Source organism: Fundulus heteroclitus, chromosome 3 (genome assembly GCF_011125445.2).
Source record: "Fundulus heteroclitus isolate FHET01 chromosome 3, MU-UCD_Fhet_4.1, whole genome shotgun sequence".
NCBI lineage: Eukaryota > Metazoa > Chordata > Actinopteri > Cyprinodontiformes > Fundulidae > Fundulus > Fundulus heteroclitus.
Genome location: NC_046363.1, coordinates 27,037,283 through 27,057,400, shown reverse-complemented (window position 1 = coordinate 27,057,400; position 20,118 = coordinate 27,037,283). Strand labels below are relative to the sequence as shown.

The window sequence follows — 20,118 nt, the reverse complement described above, 5'->3', positions numbered from 1 at the left end:
AAAAGTAGGAACAAGTAGGCAGAGCACAAACTGAGAAAAACGTGAAAAACCTTCAGTTTCTGAGAAAAATTGTAATTTAAAGCACTGAGGGGGTTCTCTGTAACTTCAACAAGCACATTTTGCAATAAAACTAAAATCACTGTTTCAAAGATTTTAAAACAGTACACTTTGTGTTTAAACTCGGGATTTAAACTGGCTGCGGGTGATTCTAAAGAAACTTTGAGGCCTGTCTTCTCACTAATTTTCTTTGCAGAGTGTCAACATTCAAATGGTCATATCTTCTTAGATTCTTTGTTGATTTTCACAAGTTTGACATCATTGGAAATCTTAGATTTCACTCAAATCGGCCCTGGGGAGACTTGCTCCAGGTTTTGCTGTGGCGCCGGTCACATTTAAGTGTTAAAAAGCTGAAGAGGCCCGTAAGGGGGGAAAGTTATTTCAAGAGGACTGTCATATTTTTTTAAAACCAAAAGACAACCCAGAAACAAAGTGACGGACGAGAGAAAAACAATCTAAAAAAAAAATGAAGAGAAACTACACAGGAAGAAAAGAGAGGAAAGTAAGTTTAATCAGAGGTAAACATCAAACATAGCAGAAAAAAAGAGTGCAATAGAAACAAAGGAAAGGCAGAAACAGACTATTCAAGAGCTCCGAGTGATAAAGAAGGCATAACATATAGGAAATAACAGTAAGAGCTGCAGCCAAGGACGAGAAAGTTCCCAGAAAGCCAGAAAGGTTAATGTAAAACAAAAGCTACTGTCTGTGTCAATTTGGCTACACGTACCGAAAGGTTGGACAATGAAGCCGACCAAACAACACGACAGCTATCTGAAAATCTAAAAAATGCACGAGAGGTAGATGGTTAGGGTGAGAAGAAACTTGATTCCAGCTACATCCAGACAGACGGCACTTTACAAGTCGTTGGTGATCCTAGCGTTGCAGCTGTGTCTCTGTCCCACACTCACACACTCAAAAACAGGGCACCATCCAAGATAAGTCATTCAATATTGTACAAAATGTCTTTTTGTACATTCTGACCCCTGAAATGTTTTTGATGTTTGTTTTTTTTCTTTTAAAAACACACAAAACTAGTCTCACAGCATTTAACACCAGCCAATGTCTCTGTAAAGTCGGTTCACTAAAACAAACTCAGGTAAAAGCTTAATAAATTACGTCAGATCCTTTTTTCTTCAGCAGACAAACGGGTCCTAAAGGATCCACTGTGACACTCTTGTTAGTCTCAATAGAAGATAATGTACACACACAGCTTTTCCACATTTCCAAGCTTTAAGATTCCATGACCTTTCCCCCGACCCAGAGTTCATGACAGATGCAAACATCTGGGGAGGCTCAGTACGGCGTGAAGCGGTTGTATCCTCCTCGGTACAAGCTAGCCTGTTAACAGAAGCAGCGCAGCCAGGTGTAAGTAGAGGGACAACACGACTCAGATGCTGTGCACTTCTGGAGTCTTCTCACCATTGTACCGACTCCGTATGTCGTCGTTGGTCCAACTGAGTGGTGATAAGGGTCGGCTGCTGCGGTATAAACTCGTCCGTACCTGGTCAGAAAGACATGAAGCAGGTCTCAGTGACACAGACCCCCCCACTGTCAACAATGACAGAGACTCACTACCTGCACCGTTGCTGCTTTAAGAATCAAATTCATGTTAGAAAATTTGAAAATCCCTTTGATATCATCAACTTCTTCATTGCAAAGTGACCACAATTAATTAATCTTTTTTTTAAACATATTTTTATTGTTGTTAAAACAGATGTAATGCCATTCAGATTGTAGTGTTTAAGCAGTTATTACAATTCCTTTGACTGTGTACAATATAACAAGAACCACACAGCAATTCAACATTTTAATATTTTTATAAACCCCATCCAACCCCAACTATCCCTGTGCCGGCAACAACAAAAAAATTTAATTAATTAATTAAATTGAGAGGAATAAATATATATAAGAAAAAAAGAAAAAAAGGGGGGGGGGGTACTATCCCAAAATGGAAACACTCTATATTGGGACTTGTGAGAAGGGAGAGTTACAAGTTTATCAAAATAACCCAATAAAGGGCCCCATACTTTATAAAAAATTTTGGTCGATCCTTGCAGAAAGTATTTCACTTTTTCAATTTTTAGGAACATCGTCATATCGGAAAGCCACATTGATGCCTTAGGTGGAAATTGGGATTTCCATTCTAAAAGTATTCTCCTTCGAGCGATCAGAGTTGCAAAAGCAATAACATTTGCCTTGCTAGAATTCCCTGCATCAACCCCAAAAATAGCCATTAAAGGACTAGGTTTTAGATGTAGGCCAAACGCAACGTTCAAAATCCTAAATATTGATTTCCAAAACTCTTCCAGCTTAGAGCACGACCAGAACATATGAGCTAAGTCTGCGTTGGTGGCTCTACAGCGGTCACACGTACCATCTATTTCAGGGTATATTTTGGCAAGTCTGACTTCACTATAGTGAGTACGGTGGAGAATTTTAAACTGAATCAGGTTTAGACGTACACAAGAAGTAGTCCCATTCAAAAGGTTAAGAGCTCTAACCCACATCTCTTCTGAAATGACTGTCCCTAATTCTTCTTCCCATTTTGTCTTGATGTTGTCTGTTGATAAGCTACTAAATGACATAATTGAGTTATATAAATTAGAGATTTGGCCCTTTAAACAATTAATTAATCTAAATGGGTAAAAATTTATCTGAGTGATAGAAAACTGTGTGCTTGCATACATAAACTTTCTGCAATGGCCGACGTCGGTGTACCTCCGGGTGCTATCTTTTGCTCCTCTGATATTTAGCTGGTATATCAATTACTTTTTTTCTTTTTCCACTAGATTTTGTGGGACATTTGCAGATCACAAAGTTGTCCAATTTGCACACAAAGAAGAAACAAGAGAGTGCAAATGCAATTTTTAGCTGAAATGGTAAAATGACAGATTTATTTTCTTCCTCAGGAATGTTTTTTATTCATTTATTTCATTTCCAAAAATAACTCTTGTGTCTCAATGTGTTTAGAATAGGAAAAATATTTGAATTAGACTTAGAAACGTAGTAAAAATAAAAATGTAATTAAATCCGAACTATTTTTATAGCTCCAAGCCACATTCATAAAAGTAGAACTTCATTGTTCTAGTTAGAGTAATTTATTTGGGAGACAACAGATAGAGTTAACAGATGTCATCAGTTGTATAATTGTCATCATAAACGCCTACCTCCTTTTCTCCAACTGGCAATTAAAAAAAATGTACTGGCTTGAGAAGGTGAGACATTTTTATAGTCTTTCCTGAGTCAAAAAATCTTGAAATAATTTTGTGTTTCTGTTTTTAGAACGCTGTTTGTCTGAGAAAAGTCCCAAAGGCCACAGAAAAAACGAGAAACATGTGCTTTACAGGCCCACAGTGATTTTCTCAAGAACATTTTGTGTGTTTCCAGATGAAATATTTGAGAGGTTAAAGCATCTGACACTAATAATAATGTCATGAATCTGGTTTTTAATTTGGCATTATAGGCTTTTTTCGGGAGAGGGTTTATTTTGGGTCTTCCTAAAATCAAAAAAACAACAAAGTTGTTTTGAAGAAAAGTTTTTTCACACATCTGTGGAGTTATTAAATACAAGTTTATTACAGGCCAGCCTACCCATCACTGTAGGCTGCGGTGGCAGCGGATGCAGACTGAGCCACTCTGTACGCTGTAGGATATCCACCCTGTAAGGGGGGGGGGGTACACAACATCAAGACTGTAACACATCAAGGTAACCTAATTTGAAAAATATAAATTCTAAAGAAGTGAGTTGATTCTTACATAAACTTCTGCTCCATACAGTCCATCCTGGTATACCACCCTGAAAAAAAGCACAAAAATACCAACGCCACACTCAAATAAATGTGAACAAACAAGAGAGGCTAAACTTGAGGAAAACTTGGCTGCACACTTTGCTTTCAACTGAGCGTGGCTTGGTAAAGTGTAAAGCAATAACAATGTTGTAAATTTATCTGAGTCATCGTAATCTTTTCAAGCTGACTCATTTGCTTTTAATACGGAGTGGGATTTGTTGGAATTCACACTGCGTCCTTTAATACTTCAAGTGAAGCTAAAATTAATGTTGTTTTTCAAATATGCACAGAACCAAAAGAACAAACTGGTGTGACCTATCAACACATGCATGGGTTCGTACAACAAGCATTTTAACATTGGTTCCATCAACGTAGTTAAATTCATGCTAAAATTAATTTGCCTCATGTGCTAAAACTTGGATTTGGGAAAGACTTCACACCCGAGTGGAGCTTGCTTTGTGGTGTGGTCTCCTTGTACTCAGAAGATGAAATTTCCTTTATAATAAAAAAAATTATATTAAAAAAAGAAATTTGAAATTCCATGTTGCAAGAAACACAAAGCACCTGAAATCAGAACTATAATGTCTCAACCTTAAGCTTATAGTCAAAACGACTTCTGCACATACAGTGTAAAACGTATTCATGGCTTCAGAAATTAATTTATTTGCACTTCTGACAGATTGTATCTCATTAAACAAGTAAATTACACAGTCTCCATCTGTGAACATGGTCCTTTATTGATGGACCAGCAATAAATATGTGATTTACTCTATTACTATGCTAGAGGTGCTAACAGCACCTCTAGCATAGTAATAGAGTAAATAGATAAAGTAATAGATAGAGATAAAATCAGATTCAAAGAAGTGTGCAACTGTGTAGGGTAAGAATTTATAAAACATGCATGTATTTTTGTGAAGAAAAACAATGGACTAAAAGAAAAAGATGAGCAAAAACAGCAGGGATGTAAACACGTATTGAGTTTATTGGGAGCAGCGATGGGTCTAACAGCTGCAGGGAGGAAGGATCTGCAATAATGTTCCTTATTGGATGTAGGATGAAGCAGTCTAAACATGAAAACATGAAAGGAATGTAGTCACAGGTATGGATTGCATGACAGTGTATGTGTTTCTGGTTTAATCAGCTATAATTAGTCAGAAGTGCGAAGAAGCAATTTAATTCTGCAACTCTCACTCTGTTTAAATCCCCTGGTAGCCATTTTAGATCGAACTCATGAATGCTTGCGAAGCGCTGGAGACAAAACTCCTTTTCTTCGACTCGGAACTCGGAATTCCGACTCATGAGTGGAACTTGAACTCACCATAAGAAGTGAAAGCAGTACATTATCAACAGTAACAGATTCTGTTGAAACAAACCAGATTTTGAAACAATAGTCAAACTCCGACAAAACATCCAATTATGTTTTTGTTTTATTTTATTTTTTTGATCTAACAAGCTGTTGTGAGGCCTTTCTATGCAGCCAACCAGAATAAAAAACTGAACAATTATACTTTTTAAGTTTATGATAGCCAAGCGTGTTTCTCTTTAACGTAATGAGGGTGCTCTGGTGGCTGTGCAGCTTTGCCTAATTCATTCTTATCATTTTTGTTTTTAAGCAGGCTGCAGTCATGTACTTGTTAAAATTGGAACTATGGAAGAATTAAAGGACATGGCCATATATGCAAGATGTAGTCCTATCATGAGGAGAATAGAAACGACTTGCAAGAAACTTCAGCAGATGTGGATAATGTCTTTTATACTTAATTGTCGAAAAATATTTATGAACTACTGCATTAATTCGGGTGGGGATTGAGAGCCTGTCAAGGCTGCAAGCCTATGGTCGGTCTAGGACATAGTAACTTATTACCATTTTAATAGCCAGAGATGCTGCAAAGGTTGTTAGCACCTCTGCAATGCTGCTTGCATAAAAATAACATCTAAAACTGAATCTCCACTCATTCCTTGTTAACGTGCAAGCTAGTGTTAGCATTGTAGTAAAGCTAGCTGCTGCAGGAAGTTAGAAAACTAGCAGTTTAACTTCCCTGCACTTTTTTTAAGGCTATGGAATTATTTATGACTTGTTTATGAATTTTTGTCACCTAGTAATGATTTAGGTAGGGAAAATACATATTAATAAGTTTAGTGGTTTTCAGTAGTGTGTTGATTAGTGCGTTGTTTCCCTGTTAACGATTATTAGTGAACATGCTAAAGGTTATGCCAGCTGTGAGTCCTGTGCTCCCTGTGATTGTTGGTACCTCCAAAGAAAACATAGTATTTGAAGTGGACCCAGGGTCTTACCCAGGATAGGCAGGCACGGCTGCAGGACTGCCTGCTGCAGAGCGAATGGTGTTGTAGACGGCACGACCCCGGCCCCGCAGTGCCGATCCCCGGTAGGCCAAGGTAGGAGTCGCTACAGGATATGGAAAACTGGCGACTACAAATATAGAAATCAAGAGAAAACAAACTTCCTTTACTATACAATGTGCAATAGAGATTCTCCCTAATACAGGATGTATATATAAGCGTCAACAAACCTGTATAAAGCTCAGGCGCATACATTGCCCCCATTACAGGATTGATTTTCCAACCAGATGCTGAGAAGAAATAAAAAATGAATGATACTTTACATTTTAAACAGAACTCTTAGACATGGTATAGCAAAGCCTTCCTTTCTGGGATTCGTGCCAAGTCACGAAATTCCATTTTGCTCCATTTTTTTTCCCAGAGTAGAATTAGCATTTTTCCTCCTTGTTTGTAAACCTTTATATTAGTTTGTGAGATTTGCAAAATTATAATTTTATTATTGATGGTATTAATGAATAGCTCTTCTTGAGTCTTCCTATAATATTTAACTCAAGTGATGCCTGTGCAAATTCTCAGTTATCTGGGTCATCACAACAGCAAACAGGCTTAAATCGGAGACTTTCGCTCAGTTTTTTCTAAAAAACCTTTCGGCACCTATCCAGGAGTCTTAGTTAATGACAATAAAGAAAGTCTAAGTCTAAGTCTAAGTCTCTAATTCTGGTGGCTCACACTGAGCAACCTGAGGTTGGTGCACTGCAGTTTTTAAGGACAGCAGACAGAACTGGACGAAGGTGTGTTTGCCTCTGATTTAAGCTTGTTTGCAACTGAAGTGTTATTAAATCCTGAGAAATGAATCTAAATGTATCAAATCTATTGACTCTTCTTCTGATGTGTAATAAAGCTAAGTCCCTGGAAAGGGACGATACATTCTTCAGATTGATTTTGATGGATTATGAGACTAATGTGTACCTGTGCATTAGCATAGCTTCATCTTGCAATAAGAGCAATGAATGAGGCTATATTCGTGTTTCTTACTTGAAATTTCTCCATTCAAAAGCGGTGTCTGAGGCTTCTTGGTAACTACTCTTGCAGTGGCATTATTGACCTAAGAACACAGTCAAGAACAGTAAGCTCGATATAAGTGGACTTTCTGGGATGATAACATGATGATTTACAAATTTACAAATAGTAAGACATCTTTCCTCACCTCAATCTTCCTCCCTTCTACAATCGTCCCATTTAGCTTTTCTCTCGCTCGGTCTGCTTCTGTAGCACTCTCAAAAGTCACAAATCCAAAACCCTGAACAACAATAGGATGACTGTTTAATTTTGGTCTGTATCAGTTTTAGCTCTCATTAAATGGTTTTTGTTGCCGCTCACCTTTGATCCTCGTTCGTTGAAGATGATTTCTACATCAAGGATTTTGCCAAATTGCTGCAAAATTCGTTATAAAGTGAAAAAAAGCAGCCAAAACCCAAAGAAAACCTTTTTTTAAAGACATCAATATAGCCTGGAGAAGCATTGATAAGGAAGGGTGAAGTTCATACCCCAAACATCTGCCGGAGGTCTGGGTCTCTGAAACGGAAAGGGATATTGGAGACATGCAGGCGTTTTGGTTGGGCCTTCCCTGAGCTCTCCTCCTCTGTCCCGCTTCCCGCTCCGGCCCCCGATGGCACGGCAACACTGAGAGACTGAGGGTCGGACGTCACGGCGGCCAAAGCGTCCTCCTGTCAGAGAGGAAGCAAAGCAGAAAGGACGAGACGAAAGGGGAAGTGATGGTACAGACGGAAACAGGAAAAATAGGAAACAAAAGATGGGAGAGGGCATGAATGAGATGAGACAGAAGAAAACAGAGAGAGCGGCATTACTGGAAAAAGCAAATCAAGATTGTCCGACGATCAGGTCAGCAAGTACAGCAAGAGCATTTCAGAGGGAATCTGTGTGAAGATTACGTTGTGTCAGCATCACATGACAGCAAAGATCATTTTCATGAGCTCAAGTGATCCAAACCATGTTCAGCGAGCATTCAGCAACCAGTGATCCCTCTCAGGCAAAGGTAAGAAGGGATTTACTCAGTTTTAGTAAAATGTCTGGAAATACATGCCTACAGGAGGACAACTAATGCTCTAATATTAAAGATTACGGCAGTAAAACTAACCTTTAATTAAGAGTTTGCACAGTTGTTCAACATAACTAAGTACACAGCTGTGCAACATGACTTAAATATCACGATTAAAGAACAGGCAAGCATACAAATTTGTATTTAAGTTGAACAATTTTAGATGATGGGCAGAAGTCTCATCCAATCATTCAGGAGATTTTTCTCTTTCAAAAAATGCCAACATTTCTGAAAACACTGAAGCAGGACTGCTCATCTCACCAAACCATTTTTAGTCGCAGACTAAAATAAAATAGAAATGCTGTGATTATTTTGGCATGAAAACCAATGATGTAAACATGCAAATAGAAAGGTACAGTGCATGATTTAAAAACTCCAGATGTTCCTGTGGTTAAATTTCATTTTTAAAGCAATTTTCATGCAGTTAGAAAAGTTCAACAACACTTCTTTACGTCTCAACAATCACATATTGCTCCTTCGTCGAGGTGTGTATTTTTAATTATACGGTAGTTCTTTTTATTATTATTATTATTACAGTGCCTTGCAAAAGTGTTTTGTCAAGTTAAAAAAGCAAACTTCAATCTATTATATTGTGATTTTATAAATAGACCAACATAAAGTACCAGATAATTATGAAGTAAAACAAAGATCATTCATGTGTTTTTCTTTTTTTTGTTTTGCATACATTTTTTTGTAAATGTGGCATGAGTTTGTATTCAGATCTCCTGAGTAAATAATGTATCTAACCTCCTTTCTCTGCCATTATAGAATAACCCAAAGCCTTGACTTATGTTTTTACCAGCTTCACACATCTGGAAACATCTGTGGATGTCTTTCCACAGACATTCAGCAGGATTTCCAACTGAACCGCAGCCACAAAGTAGTTATTTGGACTTTCCACAACGGCTCTTAATAACTTTGACTAAAAATGATAAAGAGCCAACTAATATTTTTAAACATAGATAAAATAACAGAGGCAGGTTTCAGATGTTTTTAAGACTTTCCATGGAATAATTGCACTGAATATCCACAACAAAATTATTCTGAAAAGTGCCAGTAAAAATGTTTTAGATACATTTTCTATGGGGGTTTTGGGGACAAGTTCAGAAGGGAAACCCCAGACATTTCTCTACCCTTTTGAAAAACTGTAATGTTTTTCTTTATTTCGAAACCTAAAAAATAGAAATAAAATGGTGGTTCTTCAAAATTGCTAACAAATTTTCTTTAGTCGATATTTATGAAAAACTTTAAATGTGTCTTTTTTCAATAGCTCATGTAACATTTGTGACTCTAAATGAGATAGATTTAACTGGACTGAAGGCAAAAATGGCTCCTTGGATTGAAAGGTTGCAGATTATCGGAATAGCCACACGTGCCACATGTACTGTATGTACTTTAATCTAAACCATGCAATTAACACTCTTCCATTGGTTAGGCTTGCAACTCTGCCATTCTTTAAATTTTCAGATGAAGGCTTGAACAATGCTCTGTGAGATCCTCTAATATTGTGATATTATTTGTTAACCTTAACCCTGCTTTAAACTTACACACCACTTCCTGGCTGACATGTCTGCTGTGTTCCTTGGTCTTCAAGATGCTGTTTGCTCTTAAGTGTTGCTCTTACAAACAACCCGAGGTTTTCGAAGAACTGTTGGATTTATACTGAGATTAAATTACACACTGCCAGATGACTTCTGAAGTCATCTGGCAGTGGATCTTATTTAGTGCTATCAGAGTATGAATACAAATGCCTGCCACACTTTTCAGTTTCCAAATCATGCATCTTTTTTGCTTCCACTTCGCAATTATGCACTACTTGGTGTTGGCATGTCCCAAAAACCTGTTAAAGTCTGTGGCTGTAATGTGAAAAACTGTGCCAATGTTCAATGGTTGTGAACACTTTAGCAAGGCGCTGCATTTTTATTTATTTTTTTCGGATTAATTGTGGCAGTGGTCTTCAAGTGATGCGACACAAAAATGTTCTCACCTCTGTTGCACACGTTGCGCATCCAACCTGAGCTATTTGACCTTCCTCATGCAGAACATCTCAAAGAGTAATGTGCCAAAAACCAAAACATTCATGGTCTCACAATGCACCACAATGCTAGTGTGCGCGCGCATCGATGTGCACTTGGTGCCGGCTGTGCAGGATCATCAACCGTTGCAAGAAAACGTGTTAAAACTCTTTTACAGAAAAAACCCCAACAATTATCATGTTTAATCATAGCTGTGAAAGGATGGGCAGAAAGCGTAACGAGAAGAAAAAAAAAGGAAGCATAAAAATACAAGAGAAGGTAATAAGGAATTGCACTTTCAGGATCTGAGAATTAGCATTCTAGTACCAAGAGGCAGGAAAGGAGAGAAGAGGCCTCAGTGCAGCAGTGAAAGAATTAAACCAGAGGGAACAAGACAAAGATGGTGCGCAGGAAGCTTAAAAATGAGGAGGGTGATGAGGAGAAGGGATCAGAACCAAGGTGTCAGTTTCAGGTCATGGTGCTGCTTTTCTGCCAGATGTTAAGTGTAAAAACGTCAAGGGGCATCATTAATACGATGGTGGCGGGGAAATGGTTCAGGGATACATTCACCCGGGGAGCCATTTTCTTTACAAACACATAACAGAGCCTCACAGCGCTGGCTCTCTGTGACTAGCTACAGTAGACAGCATCACATCCGCCCACAAACACACACACAGGCCGGGGCGGGGCGGGGGGGAAGGTAGGCCGAGGGGGGGGGGAGCTGGGTGGTGGTGTCATGTCACGATGCAGATTTGTGTTCTGGACCTGAGCGATATTTCAGAGGAGGAGGGGGGAGAGGGGGGGTTCTCATCTGGTCAGGGTTCCCCACTTTGACCCCCTCCCTCCGAGGCGACGTCTCAACTTTCCCCCGAAATTCAGCACGGACCCAAGAATGTCAGGGGCTCTATAGCAATGAAATGTATAGATAGGGGCCACAAAAAAAACAAAAAAACAAAAAAAAAAAAAACACCATTTATGAGAGAACGCAGATAGATCTGGAGCAGAAGCAGAAGGAGACACAGCCGAAGCGCCACACTGCACTGCAAAAACGGATCCAAAAATAAGTAAAATGTTCTTAAATTTAATGTATTTGTCCTTGATTTGAGCAGGTAAAAAAGATTATTTGCCAATAGAATGAGTATTTTGACCCCCAAAATAAGATAATTAGACATCCTGTACTTGAAATAAGCTGATGGAGATGGGTTGTTCCTATTTTAAGTGCAAAAAATTCTATTTCATTGGCAAATAATCTTATTTACCTGCTCAAATCAAGGACAAATACACAAATTTTAAGAACATTTTATCTTATTTTAAGTTCCGTTTTTGCAGTGTGGTCAAACTAAACAGAGTTCAAACCTCATGTCTTCATGACTGCCGAATATTTCAATCTGGCTCATCAGTTAATTTTATTCCTGCAGAATACCAACACTAAATAAACAGCTCAGATTACTTCATTAAAAAAAAACAAATGAACTTTTTAGGGGATTTTGTTCTTTAAAAGCTTGTTATTGTTTCTTTCCCCATATTTCACTGCAGCACAAAGGTGGTGGTCATGTTATATTTAAACAAGTTTCTTTCCAGGAACCAGGCCTTGTAATCTTTTAAACTGGTTTGATTGATAGCTCTCTAGAGTTTATGAAAGCCTTTAAACGTTTTTCTAAGGTGTCACATTTTACAAGAAAAGTGGACAAGTAGAGGACAAATAAGGCTTAAAATCAGGACCTTTTCAGTCAAAATAATCAAATGGTGTTTAGCTTTGTTTTCTTACAGATCCACCAATAGAAACATACAGAAACTGTGACATGTTGCTACAAAACCAGTGAATTTTTAAATTCTATTTCTTGTTATATGTAGATAAAATACTGTTTCAACCCTTGAGTATAGGGGGTGTGGGAAAGTTGTGCCTGAAGGATTCATAGCTCATTTAGGTGGTTGAGCAAACAACAAAGCATTTCCTTAATAATGATTAGGTACTGGTAAAAAAAAATGTAAAAAGCACCCAGAGAAAACATTAAAAGATCTTTGGAAAACATGATAAACTGCTGATAGGTCAAAACATTACAGGAGGAATCTGCCTGCTGTGAAGCAAAATATGAAGAAATTAGCCAAGTCTCTAAATTGTTATCTGTTTGAATTAAAACCAAAAATGTTGGCCTCAATAATGCAACAGAAAGGCCTGGTTTGGGATTTTTGATTCAAGATGCTGTTAAAACTTTATCTGTAGTAAATATCTGGAGAGGATAACCCATTGTGTCTTCGTTTAGTTTAAATCCAGTTTAGTTGGTCTTTGGGGTTAAAGCTAACCACTGGAGAGTGGCCAGGAGTTAAAAGGCACTACCATGCAGATGGAGCTGGGAGTTCTTGTGATCTGAACGAGATGCTTTACTGGTCAAAGTAACCGTTTTGGAAAGAAATAATCAAGACACACGCTTAAATAATCAGTTTTTCATTGAGAAATGTTCATATATTAATGTCAATGTGGATTTGGTTTAATCCAAACATGTCCTCTGTTCTGGTCCGCCATATATATTTCCATTTTAGACCCATCTGCCCAAACAGCCTTACTCCAGATCTCCAGGTCTTTGTTTGGCAATCTGTTGTCTGACTCTCTTTTTTTTCTTTTTCTTCGAGAGTAAAAATGTATTCCTTGCACAACTCCCATCTAAATTAATCCTGTGCAGTCTTTGTCTGATTGTATAGACATGCACTGTCATGTCAACAGCAACAGCAAGAGCCTCCTGACCTTCCATGATGATATTTTAGGGTTTATGGAGACTTCTTTTAGAAATTTGCGGTCTGCTTATACGCAGCGGTCTCAAAATCAAATCCTCGAGGGCGAGTGTCCTGCAAATTTAGATGCATCTCTAATATCAGCTCATCAGCAGAGCCTGACTGCATGCTGGTGAGGTAGTTTAGCCGTTTTGATTCAGGTGTGTAGGTCAAGGGACACATCTAAATGTTTTAGGGTAAACTTGCTTTTGAGACAAGACACGGTCATGTTGGAAGTTGTCCTGAATATCCTCCACTTGTAAACTGTTTTGCATGAGTGGGAGGGCTGATTTCACATTCTTTTAGGAGTTCTTTAAGTCTCTGACCAGATTTATAATCTTCTATGGTTTAGTTTCTGAAGGCCTCAGATATTTCTCTGGATTTTAACCAGCAGCAGCTCAGGCCTACAAGGTGTTCTTCAGGGGTTTACATTGATATGGCAAGCAAGCATCCTTCAACATGCTTGACCTGATAAGCCTATCAGTCATTTTATATAATTTAAGATCAAATGTAATGTTTGTTATTTTTTTACATTAAGTTTTAAAGGTGTTTTCTTCATTATTAATTGTTTAGTTATATTACTTTATTCTCTCGGCATTGCTAAAATCAATTTTCCATATGTCCAAAATGTGTTTGAAAAACGCACTTTTAGATGAATGTAAAAGGCAAGGGATTAAAAAAAGTACAATTATTTTGGAAGTTCAAGTGCATTTTTTTAGTTTTTTAGTTTTTACTCTCCCAAAGGATCACCAAATCTGGATTTTTACTAAATAAAGAACATTATCCACTGCAGGCTTTTAATAATTTAATAGAACCTCACATCAAAAGTACCAAACTATCCCTTTAATAGAAGGACCATTAAAGTTCATAATCATAAATGAATGCCAGTTTCCAATTTAAAATTCAGGTCAACAATCAAAGCTACTTCTTAATTTATATGTTAAGTTGGAGACAGGTGGAAATTTTATTCATAATCATTGTTTTCTAAATGAGAATTAAGGGAATATTTGAATTTGAATTAAAGTAATATTTTTTTAGCCCCTAAATAGGAAATAACCTGAAGGCTCAACTTCAGATTTACTCACAATCAATTAAAAAAATCAACAGAAAACGCTTTAATCTTGAAATGTGATCTGTTTCACTACCAGCTCTATAAGACACAGAGGAAACGTAGGTATTTATTTCCAACAACAAACACCCCCTCAGCTGCCCCCCAAAGGGCTCCGTACAAGGCCATAACAGAGGAGGTGCGCCTCTAAATATAGAGAGAAACTTTATCTAGCCATGCTGCTCTGCATGGGACCTCCTCCACGTGACAATGAATTACTGAAGATCAAGTTTTATTGGGACATCATGTGAATTCCAGGATCTTCCTCACAAACCGGTCTTACCGTGTTGCTGGAGGTCAGGGTGTCAGCCCCCTCGTGCTGGGGGCCCTGATAGACTCTGAGCTGGGGGTGTTCGGGGTAGTCAGAGCTGTGGTGTGGGGAGCTGAAATCAAGAGTGGGCAATCTGCCGGCAGACACCGGTGGGCCTTGGGTCGGTGGAGGGTACGAGGGGGGAGGGGCGTAGACCTGGGGGAGGGCGGGGTCTCCGCTGCCGGCGCCGGCCTCCTGGGCAGGCCCCCCCTGAAGGAAGGAGGAGAGGGAGGGAGGAATGAGTCTCTGATCCAAAAAAAAACAACAACCCAAAGATGTAAACAAATAAACAACCGAATGCTCTTCTTCTTCTTTAAGGATACAACCAACTTAAACAGTGCAGAGAAAATAAGCTATAATGACACAGAGAGGCGGATTAATTTTCTAATAAAGAGCCATTGCACCGATTTCAGTTTTCTTCTTGTAGCATTGAGATCAAATCTGCAATTTGTGGAAACAGTTTAGAAAATCATAAAAGGAATAATTTACCTTAAACTTCTAACACAAAAGAAATTATAAGACACAGATTTGTTTTTGTAAAAGATGTAAGTGTAAAAAGGCTCGGTCTAAAGAGGAAAAGAGAAATAAAGAACAACTCTGCACTGCGAAATGGATTGTCTCCTTCTTAATTGTTTTTTCAGACTTGTTTGGAGGAGTCATCCAAAATTTCAGTTCTTTGTTTCTTTTTTTGTATATTTTTTTCTCTTAGATATTTCCTTTTCTGGTCTGGAAAAAAAAAGAGACATTTATCCTTTTTACAAGTTAAAATTTGATTTAATTGTATTTAATCCAGCCATAAAGATGAACTTAAACCAGCAAAACCATTGATGGTAAAACCAGCATATCATGAAGGCAAATTCTTTGTCTGAAGTTTTAGTTTGAACATAAAAAAAAATCAGTTTCTCATTGGTCTGTATTTTTTACACCTCCACCCAAACACTAGAAGAATTATCTAAAACCATTCAATTATTTTGAACCAGTAAGCTGAGTTTATTTTGTGTTCAACACAGTCAGCTATGTTTTAAGAAATTGAACCCCAATCTCGTTAACTTTTTAGAATCTTAAATTTACAAATAAATGGAAATGTATAATTAGATTGAATCAAATCCTACTGTTAAAGATGGAATGAATTGTCTTACCCCCCTTTGATGATCCTCTCTCTGATGCATTGTACAACAACTGCTGCATGTTTTAATGCCAGCCGACCACCCGCCCACCCCACCACAAGACCCACTCATCAACCAATCACATCCAGTCACCCCCACAGCTCCACAACCGGGGGAGTCACACCAGCTGCAGACATCTGCATCTGTCAGTCACCTCGATCCCCTCCACCAAGTCCAAAAATCACTCCTGATACTCTCCCCCTTCAGCTGCAACACATTGTGCTAAATGTCCTGATTATCATTAAATATTACGAAGCAGTCTCTCTCCAGATTCTTCTTCCTTCATTACGTTTGGCGCTGTCCTTTCGCAGAAGGGTGGCAAGTTTTTTATTCTTATTTAAATTAGTGTATACATGCAGATTACAAGTAAAATGTGCTTCTAAGAAATTGCTAACAATTTCTTCTCAAAACCAAATAGGAGAAAAGAGGAAATCAGCAGCCACTTGGCTCATCTCAGGGCTGCTAGCTCCATTCGAAGAGTTAAAAACTTGATTAAAAAGTGTCATTTTTAACTATTCAGTTCGTTTTTTTTAACAGTCGTCTCTAAAACCTAATAGCTTTTATTTATTACACAAGCTTTACCAAGGTGTAGCAAACTAAGAGGCTGCTTCGGGCCCTCAAAACATTTGGGGACCTTTATAGCTCAAACAAACTAAAAGATTTAAAATTGTTTAAAAAATAAAATGTACAATTGAAAGGCATTGGCAAGTTTATGTTGTACAAGTGAAGAATATCCAAAGAACGCAAAGAATAATCTGTATTGTTTGATTGTTGTGCAAACATAGTTATATTCTAATGCTATGAGTTTAATCGTTTCTGTGTGTCTGAGCTCAGTTTGTTCAGAAATTCTCAGCCAATGAAACGTTTGTGACCAGAAATAAACACTTTAGAGTTCCAAGTTTCAAAATTCTGCTGTAAATCCCCCTTTAGACTAAATTCTGAGCGGAAAAATCGGAACTTTTTGACCAAAGTTGACCCTCAAAAAAAATATGGCGGCTGCAGGTGGAAAACACAGGCGGGCCATAGATAAATAGATAGTTGGCTAGCTGGATGGATGGATGGATAGATAGATAGATAGATAGATAGATAGATAGATAGATAGATAGATAGATAGATAGATAGATAGATAGATAGATAGATAGATAGATAGATAGATAGATAGATAGATAGATAGATAGATAGATAGATAGATAGATAGATAGATAGATAGATAGATAGATAGATAGATAGATAGATGTTGAGACCACTGCATATAAGCAGGCTAGAAAAACACAATTATTTGAATTGCCTCATCCTATACATTGAAACACAGTATGAGTTACTGGTTTATTGAGATACAAACTATCAGAAGCTTTAGAAAAGTGTTTATACCTGTAACTTCCATTGCATTTTATATGCATGGTGGCCATATTGCATACTAAACTTAGACTGACTTCTGTGATAAATGGAAGGCATCATGAATTGTTTGTAGATTGCAGAAAAAGATTTTTGCGGTGCTAATTTTGACCATAGAGCATTTTAACTCGTGGAAAGTGTGATGGCAGATTCTAATTTGAAATTAGTTTGATGATCTGAATCAATTAAGAGTAAAGAAAAAAAGCAAAAACAAAAGAAATCTGTGGGGGGCAAATACATATTTGCATTTTTTTTTTCCAGATCTGTAAAAATCTTTCTATTGTTTCACACACCAGGTTATAAAATATTGCATAAAATTAAACTTCATTGGGTTAAACAACTGAAAAAACTGTCTAAAGTAACGCTCAACGTGGACGTTTTAGCTTGAGAAACAGCCGCTCTGTGACTGCATTGACCTTCTTGACAGACGTAAAGCTGAAAGATTAGAGAAAACAGTCTGTTAGATATCACTGTGAGCCACGCTTTTAACTCCCAGCCTGATTCAGTATCACACAGTCAGCAGATGCAGGACACACAGGCCCTTTTTTTTTTTTTAAATGCCCATTTGTTGGCTCTTTCTTTCGTCTCCTTCCTCAGCTGTCGCTGGACGATCAGAGGGTGACAGCCCGGAGCCAGGTGCCCACCGTGGCAGCTGTTGCAGGATTTACACAAGGCCACTCTGACTGCAGATGTTGGCATTTCAAAACCTCTCAAGAGCAAGTCTTACAGCGACACACTGCTTGTTAGGGGAAACTGTATGCTTCTTGCTCCATCTTTCCATCCGTCTATGTCGTGCATTCTGGTTTTTAGATTATAAAGCAATAAACTGACTCTTAAAAAAAATTGTAAAGACAAAGAAAAAGGGGAAAGGGGGAAGAAAAATAGGAGCATGTACCACTGCTCCCTCGGTGGACTTTAAAGTGCAGCTGCTGCAACTTGAGAATCAGTGGAAGTTCATCTCAAAGTGATTATGGTGCCATTAAACTGCATTTTAAAGTGATCCTTTAAAGGTGAAATTGCTCTAAGATACTTTAAGGATAAGCATTTAATTCCATATGCTTTCAAATGACCAATGGCTCACTTTTAATCTGTCTTATTACAGTTTCTTATTCATGTTTATTCAATTTTCAATAAAACGTGACTTTCATGCTTGTTGTAAAACCACGTAAGTGCAAAAACAGGCAGGATTCACAACAGCCTCCAGCACTACTGCTGGCTGCGTAACGCAAGACAGGCGTCAGAACCCCTTCTTCTGATTATCGGCTCAGGAGAAGAGGACTAAAAATACTGCTGGTGGGAAGCTCAGTGACAAGGTGGAGAGATACCGGAGGCATTGTGGCATTGGTGGTATGTCAGGGACACTTGCTGCTGGTATCACTCAGACCAGAAGACTAAAGATAACCTATAATGTGTCCTTAGTTAGATAAAAAAGAAACAGATACTGCACAGCGTTATTCCTGTGGCATCCTCATTCAATCCTAATCTGTTTGTTTTAAACTTTTGAATTTAATGGAACATAACATCATTAGTGTGTTTTGCAGAAAAGCAAAAAGTATTACGTATTATATAGGAAAATTAGGGTGACTTTAAGGCTATTTTCTTGCAAATATATGACAACAACTACTTTAAATTTAAAATATTTTAGCTAAGGGCCACATAAAATGATCAAGCGTTTATGAATTTGAAGAAAGATAAGTTTTGTTTTTCTTAAAAACACCGACGCTCGTCCCAACCATATCTGGGCCGTGACGTCACGAGATGAGACGTTCTTTGAGAGCACAAGCTGAGTTGTGGAGGATGTTGGAATATGAGAAAGGTCTACATTTTTTATCACTCTTCAGATATTTTAATTCATTTTTTACTATGATAGACATTCAATTAAATACATCACATTTTGAACCACAAAAAGGAAAACTGCTTGTGTTTTCAGTTGAATAGTTTGCATTGTAAAATGAAAATTAAACTATCACTTGTTGTTGTTGATTGTTTTTTATCACTGGTCTCTGATGAGATAATCCAGTCACCAAAACATTCACACGCCAAGAATGTGTCTTTAGCATTTTTTTAAAACAAATTTAAAAAAAGGAATTTCCAGCATGTGGTCAAATGTAGATGGGAGGAAATTGTCATTTATGTTGCATCTTGTCACGACCTAAACAATATCAACCCGTGATGTCACTTTCCACAAATGGTAGGGGTGAGTTTTGACATCCAGCTCACATGAGACAAATGTTGTTGTTTTTTAAATACATATCCGCATCTAGATTCACCAGATATGTGTCTATTTTATATTTCCCTGTTCATATATATTTTTTTTGTGATATAAAATAAGTAAGACGACACCTCAAAAGGTAGGATATACAAATGAAAACGCGTGTCCTGCAGTCAAGGTGTATGATGGTTGCAGATTTGTTGCATGGTAGATTTGTTGCATGGAAATAAAATCAAATCAGATTTAAATTTCCACTTAATTTTGTGTTTTTAACTGAAAATCAAATGATAATAATTTTTGTTTTTCATTGGTTACTGAATCCAGTTACCAAAATACGTGGAGCAGGGTCTCTTCTTGCAGCTCTAATGTCCTGTCAGAGTATTTTTACTGTAAATACGTAGTACTGCTTTGCTTATTTTCTGATCTCTAATCATGGGTTAGTTTGGGTCACTGGGTCAAAGATCAACAAACGAGAAACTGCAGAACAGACAAGACGTTTACCTGAACTATGCTGGGGTAGCATGTGGTTGTCTGTGGGTAGACGGGAAGTCCGTAAGGCTGGAGGATCACAGTGGGTGAGGAGAGCATAGCCCGGGAAATGGAGGGGGAAAGGAGAAAGGAAGGCAAGGGGAACGGAGGAGGTTTGTATTCACACAGATCGGGGACCAAGCTGTAAAAAAAAAAAAGAAGGAAAAATCCCAAACAAGAAGTCACAGAAGATCCTCCGAGGTGAAAGGAAAGAGGGTTAAGGCTGTGTTTCACCTGAATGGAAAAAAAAAATACAAAGAAACTCCTTAGAAGAACAAATATTCTGTCCGGAAAAGAGAGGGTATGGAGTGCAACAAGTGTGCTTCTGTATGTCATTCAGTTGATCACGC

At 37.9% G+C, this 20,118-nt stretch overlaps 1 protein-coding gene across 1 annotated transcript; it reads right to left on the bottom strand.

Moving 5' to 3' along the window:
• Window positions 1-545: 545 nt before the first annotated feature.
• Window positions 546-20,112, bottom strand: rbfox1l (RNA binding fox-1 homolog 1, like). The gene is made up of 12 exons (XM_036134824.1): window positions 19,742-20,112; window positions 14,441-14,677; window positions 7,694-7,873; window positions 7,527-7,580; window positions 7,354-7,446; window positions 7,182-7,251; window positions 6,377-6,436; window positions 6,141-6,276; window positions 3,814-3,853; window positions 3,649-3,716; window positions 1,477-1,558; window positions 546-1,395 (listed from the first exon to the last, which is right to left on the bottom strand). Exons 1-12 carry the CDS (start codon window positions 20,102-20,104, stop codon window positions 1,351-1,353), a joined length of 1,428 nt encoding a protein of 475 aa, XP_035990717.1. The 5' UTR covers window positions 20,105-20,112; the 3' UTR covers window positions 546-1,350.
• Window positions 20,113-20,118: the final 6 nt, after the last annotated feature.

Coding starts and splice junctions, on each gene's coding strand:
- rbfox1l (XM_036134824.1), bottom strand. CDS start 20,104: ATGACATACAGAAGCACACTTGTTGCACTCCATACCCTCTCTTTTCCG. Junction 14,678..19,741: donor GCTACCCCAGCATAGTTCAG/GTAAACGTCTTG, acceptor TCCTTCCTTCAG/GGGGGGCCTGCCCAGGAGGC. Junction 7,252..7,353: donor TAGAAGGGAGGAAGATTGAG/GTGAGGAAAGAT, acceptor CTGTGTTCTTAG/GTCAATAATGCCACTGCAAG.